At 31.4% G+C, this 10,378-nt stretch overlaps 1 protein-coding gene across 1 annotated transcript in view; it reads left to right on the forward strand.

The window, feature by feature from the left end:
* Pik3ca (phosphatidylinositol-4,5-bisphosphate 3-kinase catalytic subunit alpha) overlaps positions 1 to 7,079 on the forward strand; it is a 76,587-nt gene extending 69,508 nt beyond the window's left edge. The window contains exons 17-21 of the mRNA XM_047565104.1: positions 1,264 to 1,342; positions 4,754 to 4,924; positions 5,398 to 5,515; positions 5,628 to 5,779; positions 6,496 to 7,079. Coding sequence (XP_047421060.1) covers positions 1,264 to 1,342; positions 4,754 to 4,924; positions 5,398 to 5,515; positions 5,628 to 5,779; positions 6,496 to 6,766 — 791 coding nt within the window. The 3' untranslated portion in view covers positions 6,767 to 7,079. The remainder of the gene's footprint in view (positions 1 to 1,263; positions 1,343 to 4,753; positions 4,925 to 5,397; positions 5,516 to 5,627; positions 5,780 to 6,495) is intronic.
* Positions 7,080 to 10,378: the final 3,299 nt, after the last annotated feature.

A 10,378-nucleotide genomic window follows, 5' to 3' on the forward strand; every position in this document is an offset into this window, starting at 1 on the left:
ATTTGCAAACAACTTAGAACTGAGGGTACATTGGGAAACAGATGCAGGCAGAGGCTTTTGAACTCCCTTCATCTGCCTATTCTCCAGAAGGAACCTACTTGTCATGAATCTTACCAACCAGCAAAGATCAACCAGAGAGGTCGATCCCTACAGTTCTAAATATATGTAAACATTAAAAAAGAAGTAGTAGTAATTTTGCTCCCCTAGACACATTTTCTTTTTAACAATTATGCTTGTCTAAGGAAACTAAAAATGGCTTGCCTAATCTCTCTACATTCCTGGGCTGGGTTGTGAATTAAATAAGCATAAAACAGATTAATAGGAAAAAATATTTAATTATGTTTATAATTACACCAAATATGACACTTGAAGAAGGATCAGATAGATAAAACTTAGGAGCATCCTGAGCTACGAAAGGAATAGGAGGTTGGGGTGTCCTAGGAGTAATAGTGACACTGTTGTGGGAGGGTAGGAGAGCAAAGATATGATGATTAATGTTGTCTTAATAGTCAAATAAAAAAAATTCTCCATTAATAAAAGTTGTCTCTGAGTAGCCCTCAGAAGAATAGTTGATAGTCTCTCTAGGCTTGTTCCTCTGGTTGAAATGGCATTTTTTGAACTCCTTCAGAATCAGAAATCCTGAAATTTGTTTGTCATTTGCTTAACTATCATTTGAATGGATGGTGTGAGCATCCATTTATTATGTAACTATTCTATGTGGCATTCCCAGGGATTATAGCAATAAGCAAAACAGAGTCCCTGCCCTTTTAGAGCTTACAGTCTCAACAGAATAAAGGGACACTAATAACAAATAATTACAAAAAATAAGATTGCAACCATGGTACAAAGAAAAAGTATAGTCTGCTAAGAAACAATATAAAGAATGTCCAAGTTTATGGGGAAAATAGGCTGTAGGGAGAAATGGGAGGATCATCAATGACTTTCCATTGGAAAACGATGATTCACTGGTAAATTCTGTTGATCTTGGTACTTTAATATAAACATGTTCATAGTTAAGGATTTGCAAAAATGTTTTAAATATATTTAAAATTTCTTTTGAATATGTGCTTACTTATTCTGTTAACACAAATATGTTAATGCAGATTCTTTGGAAGTAGGTTAAAGAATCAAAATATTGCTGTCTTATAAATTATTTTGAAAAGTAAATATAGTTCTCCATTTTCCATTTGAAAACAGTGTAATGACATGATCCCCTAATTTCTGTTCATGACTAATTGGTGAAACATATAATTTAAATTTCAGATTTACGGCAAGATATGCTAACACTTCAAATTATTCGCATTATGGAAAATATCTGGCAAAATCAAGGCCTTGATCTTCGGTAGGTAATCAGTAAAATAACCTGTATGTTAAAAGTTATCCTGGGAAAAAATACTAATAAATATTAATAATAGAAGGATATAGACATATACATATGTAGTAGTATTAACAGGTTGATTATGCAGTGTACTTTTGTTTGTCCTCTTATGTGGCTTAGACTAATGTGATATTTCAGTAAAGTAAGAACCATTTCTAATAAAACTAGGTAAGATGCTGCAGTTGCCCCTAAAAGGTCACCATTAGGAACAGGACATACATAGGTGACACAAAAGGCCCCTGATTTTATTCAGAAGTTGAGTTTAAATTTTCTAATCTTGAATTAGTTTTTCAACAAAGTTTATGAAACCAACTAAAGATTTTGCCAGTTCTTTGGGTTTTGTCCAACTTTCCACAATTATCAGTATTATCTCCAAGTTTTTGTCATGCTTCATAAGTGAGCATAAACCAAGTCTAGCTATAGCAACAAGGTAGATTAGATAGAAATAGCAAAAAAATAACAAATGAGGGCTTGTATGTCTCTTATAGATTGAGTAGCAAGTAAATAAGAGTGTAAGTAACAAATAGTAGTAGTACCCCTTTTATTTGCAAGGAAGAAAGTGGATATTTCAAGTAACCTGTGAGGCACAAAATGAAGTCATCAATTCTGATTCTTAACTTTTTTTTTTAAATCTTATTTGTTCTTTTTAGTTATACTTGAAAACAGAATCCATTTTGATGTAATTATACAAGCATGGAATATATTTTATTCTAGTTAGAGTCCCAATCTTATGGATGTACTTGATGGTGGGATTCACTGATTCTTTGCTTAATCCCTACTCCTTTCCAAAGATAATTAATGTTATAGGAATCACGTTTCCTTTTTGATACAGTTTCCTGTGTCATAAAAGATGCCCCCAGTACCACAGTTCTCAGTAACAAAGAGTATAAAAAGATTGCAGAACTACAAAGAGTAAAGGATCTAAGTAAATATCTCTGGTAATTATCACACTTAAGTGAATTTTTTATTTGAAATTTAATTTTAGGTAAAAATTACTTAAGTAAAATGGCAGCAGTTTTACTTGACAAAAGTATAATTCAAATTCAGATTTCTTATAACTCTGCTTTTCATATTGCAAGAATCATAGGATAATTTAACTCTTTAAATTATGAGCATGTTCAACAGTAATAAAATAAAAACATTGAATGAGAGAAAATAAGCTGAAGTACAACTTTAAAAAAAGTCTATATTTACCAGGGCAAGCAAGGAAAAGATTCCATAGAGAAATGGTCCAGAGGGATTAGTACCAGCGTGATTCACAGCTCCCAAAAGATGGGAGAGATTCACAAACCATTTGCAGTGCCAGTTCCTCCAGGGGTTTAGAAAACAAGAACTAAGAAAAAGCCCCTGAATTTGAGGCTTATAGTTAGCTATGAGAAGAGTTTACAGTAGAATGGTAGGCACAGAAACTAGGCAACAAGGAATTAAAGTGAGAAAATAAAAATAAGTGTAGACTATTTTAGGAAGATAAAAAAGAACAAGAAAGAATGGACAATAGCTTTATGAAACCAACAGAGCAAATAAAACCATACTTTGAGTATTTCATGTGACAATTTGTATGCTTTTTTTTTCATTATTTTAAGTCCTCATGTCTTTACCTTGATTACATGTATTTACTGTTTGATATTCTTTTTCTGTGTTTAATATTTGATAGGATAAAACAGGAAGTACCCAAAAAGCACTTTTGCAACATGGCAAAATATGATGGTTATATCAAGGAAACACATTGGTGGGATTGAGCTGTGAACTACAGTAGCTCCTTTTTTTGTGGAATGCCCTTTTTATTTAAAAAAATAATAAGTAAAGGCTGTGATTATTCAGACATGAGTATTTGGCAGACATTTTCTTGAAAATGAACAATATCTCTTCAAATAAACCAACAACAACAACATTTGTTGCCAAAGATAAAATTTGAGCTTTTAGTCAACAATTAGAATTTTTAAAAATTCATATTCACCACTGAACTTAAAGTGTCCTCAAACTTAAACACATATAATTGAAAGTCTGTGGTAATATTAACAATTATGAGTTTTTAGTAAGCAACACTTAGAAGATATACACAACTTGGTAAACTGGTATCTTCCAAATGACCATTGCAGGATACCCATTCAAAGGCAAGAAAAACAAATCAATCAATTTTAATAAAGCAGTATGAAAAATTTGTTGATATGTCTGAGATTCAATAGTGTAACTTGAGACACTATCTTGTATCCAGTTTTAGAATAGTCTCTAAGAAAAATATCTATAGTTAGAAGACTATGATAATCTCCTTTTTTCAACTACCTATTTGTATGATGCCAGATTTTCTTTATATACTTCAATAAAAATACCATACTTAGGTTGGTTACAGAAGTGTATATGAAACTCTAGCTGGCTATAACACCAGACATCAAAATTTTTTGAAGACATGTCTCTCTTCTCACTAAATTTTTTTTTTTTAAATATAGGGTTTTTTTTTGTTGTTTAGTTTCCATTTTTGTTTTTTTGGTACCAGGATTGAATGTAGGGGTACTTAACCACTGAGCCATATCCCCAGCCTCTCCCTTTTTTATTATTTAATTAATTTATTTATTTTTTGAGACCAGTCTTACTAAGTTGCTAAGGCTGGCTTTGAACTTGATATCCTCCTGTCTCAGCCTCCCCAGCCCCTGGGATTTTGGGTGTGCACCACAGTACCTGGCAATGAAGGATTTTTTAATTTCGTAACAGGTATTATTTATATTGACACATAATGTTTTGGTTTTAAAACATGGTCAATTTTTTTTATCCTTTCTCATATGGAATCTTTTCTCTCCAGACCTGATAAATACATTTTTAAGATTTTACTCCAACTTACTCTTATTTTATGTTTTTGTTTTATCAGTGTTGAGCATGCTTGTAGTTTAAAGTGTGATGGTTTATTTTTAGATGAATTAATAATTGCTTTAATTTTTATTTTCTTTGTTTTAATTTCTAATATCAATAGATATAAACTTCATAAATAAAAGTTCTTTGGGGTCCTCAGTAATTTTTACAAGGATAGTGGAGTCCTGAGACCAGAAACATGGGAACTGCTGCCCTGAAGCTTTGCTTAGATGCCAATTAAACATTTTTAAATTCACCCATATTTTTAAAGTCATAAATGTTTACAATTTATTGCTATAATTTCTGAATAATATTTTTCTGATATTACAAGTAAGTACTTTCTCATTTGAAGGCTATAGTAAATAAAGACATAATTTTGTGTATTTTTTAGAAAAGTTTTTCGCACCATAAAAATAATTTACCACAGTACATTACAAATTTAAAAATAGAATATTCATGATTTAACCTATTAAAATATTTGCTATACTAAAATTCCATTATTTAATTGTAAATATGTTTCTCTTTTTTCAGAATGTTACCTTATGGTTGTTTATCAATTGGTGACTGTGTAGGACTTATTGAGGTGGTAAGAAATTCTCACACTATCATGCAGATTCAGTGCAAAGGTGGCCTGAAAGGCGCACTGCAGTTCAACAGCCACACACTACATCAGTGGCTCAAAGACAAGAACAAAGGAGAAATGTGAGTGTTTTTATTCCTTTTTACTACATTAGCTAAATTGTTAGATGAGTTTCTTAGTGGTTGAATATATTCCTCTGATTTAGACCATAGAAAACAATTATACTTAATTTCAGGTAAAAATATGCTCAACTTTTGAAATATTTGAGATAATAAGTGATCAGAATTGCTTATAATTTGATAAAATCATGTATATTCAACTCTGTATCTAAAAGTGTTCTTATCATTTGTCCTTTTTTTGACACAAACTCAAAATTTTACTTCTAAATCATTGTTAAAATTATTAGAAAAAAATTAAGTTTAATGACATAAGTATTTTTTTCACTGTGGTAAGAATTATGCTTTTTTCTTAGATCTTTGGACATAATTACTTCTTCCCTAATTCGTTGTTTAAATAGAAACTTCATATTTTCTCAGTCTGGCTTAGATTACTTTGTTTTTCCACACTACTCCTGACGTGTTTTTCTTCTGTATAGATATGATGCAGCCATAGACCTGTTCACACGTTCGTGTGCTGGATATTGTGTGGCTACCTTCATTTTGGGAATTGGAGATCGTCACAATAGTAACATCATGGTGAAAGATGATGGACAAGTAATGACTTTTCTCTTTAAAATATTTCAATATTCTTAAGCTAAATTTATTAATTCAAGATATTGTATTTCTACATGTGTCGACCTATAACATAATTTCTTATTTTTGAAAGCTGTTTCATATAGATTTTGGACACTTTTTGGATCACAAGAAGAAAAAATTTGGTTATAAACGAGAACGCGTACCCTTTGTTTTGACACAAGATTTCTTAATAGTGATCAGTAAAGGAGCTCAAGAATGCACAAAAACCAGAGAATTTGAGAGGTAAGCTCAAGAAATTGAAAGCTCAAGATAAAAAATTCTTGCTGCTCTCTCAGAAATAATTGATATTGTTCAAGCAATTTAAAATAACAGATGTTATCTAACAAAAATTGAATGATGCTGTAAAGAATTTGTTGAGCTAATTAAGGCCTAAAAAGAAAATAATTCTTAAACTTCATAACACATTTAAAGTTTTTACTTACTGCTGTTTAAATAATTGGAGTCTACCTTCTCTGTATTGGCAAATAATATATAGTGCTTAAAACATTTTTAGTCATACAAGTTGAAAAATTAATCAACTATAACTACCATACTTATTCATAATTTTTCTTACCACCTTATGGTACATCAATAGTCTGTCTTAGGCCTTAAATTACTTTTATAAAAATCTGCTTTATCTACAACTCTGTCTCCTGACCCTAGCTGAAACCCTACAGGCTTTACTATGGACCAGTTCATACATTTAGTAAATATTTTTTAAACTCCCAGTGTGCCAGACATTGTTTTATGTGCTTGTGATAAAACAGTAATTGAAGTCTTTATCCTCATTGAGTTTACTCTCTAGTGGGGAAAAGGAAATAGAAAAGTGCTGGCAAGGGGATGGGAAGAGGAGGGCTATTTTTTTGTCCAAGTAAACCTTTCCATGACATTTGAGCAGAGATCTGAAAGTATTAATACGATTTACAGCATACTGACTAAACTGTTTTTACTACTTATAGGTTTCAGGAGATGTGTTACAAGGCTTATCTAGCTATTCGGCAGCACGCCAATCTCTTCATAAATCTTTTCTCAATGATGCTTGGCTCTGGAATGCCAGAACTACAATCTTTTGATGACATTGCATATATTCGAAAGACCCTAGCCTTAGATAAAACTGAGCAAGAGGCTTTGGAATATTTCATGAAACAAATGAATGATGCACACCATGGTGGCTGGACAACAAAAATGGATTGGATCTTCCACACAATTAAGCAGCATGCATTGAACTGAAAGGATAACTAAGAAACTGAAAGCCCAATATCTGAATTCTACACTGCACTGTTAATAACTATCAGCAGGCAAAGACTGATTGCATAGGAATTGCACAATCCATGAACAGCATTAGAATTTACAGCAAGAACAGAAATAAAATACTATATAATTTAAATAATGTAATGCAAACAGGGTTTGATAGCACTAAACTAGTTCATTTCAAAATTAAGCTTTAGAATAATGCGCAATTTCATGTTATGCCTTAAGTCCAAAAAAAAAAAAAAAAAAGGTAAACTTTGGAGATTGTTTGTATCTTTTTTAAAAAACAAAACAAAACAGAAATCCCCAAAATATATAGCAATGATGGAGAAGGAAAAAGAATGATGTTCTATTTGTCTTGCAAATGTTCTGTTTTGAAATGTGGACACAACAAAGGCTGTTATATCAGGGCTAAGTAAACTGGAGCTTATGTTAAATTACGTAAGATTGGAAAAGAATGAAAATTTCTTTTTTTCCCCATTGCTAATCAATTTGCAATTTGAAGTGGGTTTTTTGACTCCTTGTTTAATGAAGAAAGAATGCTTGGGGTGGAAGGGACTCTTGAGATTTCATCAGAGACTTTTTCTTTTTAATAAATCAAACCTTTTGATGATTTGGGGTCTTATCTGCACAGTTTTGGAAGCAGTCACAAATGAGACCTGTTATAAGGTAGTGTTTTTATTGGTGTTTTTGTTTTTGTTTTTTCTTTTTCTTTTTTTTTTTTTTCTTTTTTTTTTTTTTTTTTCTGGACAGTATTTACAAGGATCTGACTCTTTATTTCCTAGGGAAATTCTGGACTCCCACAAAGTAAAATAATCATCATAGAAAAAGAATGAGCAGGAATAGTATTTGTTCCAGAATTGTACAGTGTTCACCTTAAGTTGATTTTTTTCCTCCTTTTGCAATTGAACTGAATACATTTTTCATGCATGTTTTCCAGAAAATAGAAGTGAGTATTAATGTTATTAAAAAGATTATTTTTTTTATCAAAGGCTATTTATATTATAGAAACTATCATTAATATATATTCTTTATTTACATAATCTGTCCCATAGTCATGCATTGTTTTGCACCCCAAATTTTTTATTGTTAGTAGCAGCATGGTTAGCTTTTCTCTTGGTCTATAGATGAGGCTCAGGCACTCTCTCGTTAATACTAATACCCAGTGTTTAACTACTTAAAGAAAACAGATTGAACTTCACCCTCTTTCCTTTTATTTCTTTCTGTTTTCACGTGAATCCCTTATCTTCTACCCTTTTGTAGTTAGGAGTGGCTCAATCATATGAAATCAGTTACCAGAATTAACACAATTTAGACTATCGTCCTGATTGCATAAACCCCTCTACTGAGGTGTGCTCATGAATAATACTTTAGAATATGGAAGAATAGAAACCATGAACTTTTTACCTTTTTAAGCTATCTACCCATATTTCAATGATAAAAATAGGATGTTAAACCATTTTTAAGATCATGTCCCAGTTCAAAATGATCAGGTCTCACTCCAACTTCATTAAATCTCATTTGAGCACATTCTAAAACATTTTTTAAAACATTCACCCAAGATGTAGGAACTAATGCTAGTCATCATTCTAGAATCTGATATTTTACTCAGTATTTGAAATGAATGATTAATGTCCTAGGAAATAGCTTTAGCAAATGTCCAGGTGCCATGCCAAAAAAAAAAAAAAAAAAAAAATAGTGCAATAATTTATTGACAGTTTTCTAGATTAGGCATATTATTGGAGAACAACTTTATAAAGAGTGCACATTGTATACTCTAGTAAAACAGCATCACTTTAAAAATACTCATCTATGAAATCAGATACTTATAATAGAAGTCTTGAATAGTGAACAAGGGACTCTAATACAAATACTCTTAGTATCTGGCTGTTCTAGAACCCTTAAAGGGCATAATAACTGAAGATTTAGGTACTTCACTAAAGCATGTATATAATATTGCCAAGAAGAAAAATAAATTCGAAGATTAGGTGAACTTATCTCTGTAAACTGTCTTGGAATAGTTAAGCAGAATTTAAACTGTTTTAAGCAGGAAACCAGCTAGATTCTTTTGCAGATACAAAATATCTCATAACTTATTTAAACTTCACAATTACATTTGTGTTATTTAGCTATATGCAGTCGATACATACTAACATCCCACCCTTTTCTGTATCAGGGATTGATTATAGGAAATCTCAGTGAAATGGTACAAATCTGAAAATTTGGTGGAAACTGAAGAATTAACAGAGAACTGTGTTTTGCCAAGTGCCAAAAAAGCCTTGAGCCTCCTTGCACAAAATTTGTATAATTTTTGCTTTTTTTCACAGTAGTTCAGATCATTGCCCTTCATTCCCCCAGGACTCCTCCACCATAAAAACAAACAAGCCACATAGCTTATTTCATCATTTACATTTATTTTCAAAAGTTATTACAACCAAATTAATTGTGTTTGGAGAAGTGTAAGACAAACTTGTAAAGAATACAGATTAAATGATCTAACTAAAAAGAAAGGAGGACAGGAAGTTCAGAAAGGCAAGACCAAAAATTGAAAGCTGCATGGGGTGATGAGATCTCTTTCAAGTCAGTGATAATATAGCCATTTCCAGGTACTTCAGTATCAGAGAGCAGTTCCCATAGATTGGTTAGTTCCTAGAGCTGACCATCCTTGTTATTGAATGTGATGTAACTGTTGGCTCCGCAGTTTCCTTAAGTCACTTGAGAAATACTCCTTCAATAATTATTTTAGAGCGGAACAAAGCTCATCTAAAGAAAAAAAAACCTAACTTTACATTGTAGCAAGAAATAATCAACTGTTTGAAAATCATGCTTTAACTTTTTACCATATTCTCAGCTATACAAAAACTTTTTTTTAGGATTTTTAGACTGCTGTTAATTTGAAATCTGTTAATCTTACTGTGGGATTTGTTTTTTTTAAAAAAAAAAAAAAAGATGTTTCTAATTGGATTTTTTAAAAGAAGAGTGTAATTTGGTTGCTATTTTATGATAGAACCTAAGCTTTTTGTGGTTCTTAGTGTCCTCTGTAAAACTTAGTTTCAAAGTAATCAACTTCAAAGTTTTTCCCTTCTATTCTGCTTTATATTACAAGCCCATTAGGAAATGGGAACCTGGTGAATATATAATGAATTGTAAAATATTTTAATGTGTAACTTTTTCAACTGTGAAACTATGACTTGGTTTTTTGATGAAAACAGCTGCTGATAAAGTATTTTGTGTAAAGTGTAGTTCTTATTAATCAGGAAAATGATGGCTTGATTAGATTGTGTATACCCTCTTGGATTTTATTTTAAATTAATTGGTAATTTTCACATAGGTAAAACACAGTTCATCTGTGTTCTTTTTCCATCAAAAACTGAGTGATTTGGCATTATATAAAAAAAAAAAACTGTGAGCAGCCTATTTTAAAGGCACCATGAAAATGTCACAGCACATAAACTTGGATTTGTTTCTTTACATAATGATTTTGTAAATCCGTTTAACTCATTGGGATCAGTAGTCCATGCTTGCCAACTCTTTGAAGAAATTTAATATCCAACAGTATGTTAAAGTTAGGATGTGAACTTTTTCTGAGTA

The sequence above is a fragment of the Sciurus carolinensis genome, chromosome 9 (assembly GCF_902686445.1).
Source record: "Sciurus carolinensis chromosome 9, mSciCar1.2, whole genome shotgun sequence".
Lineage (NCBI taxonomy): Eukaryota > Metazoa > Chordata > Mammalia > Rodentia > Sciuridae > Sciurus > Sciurus carolinensis.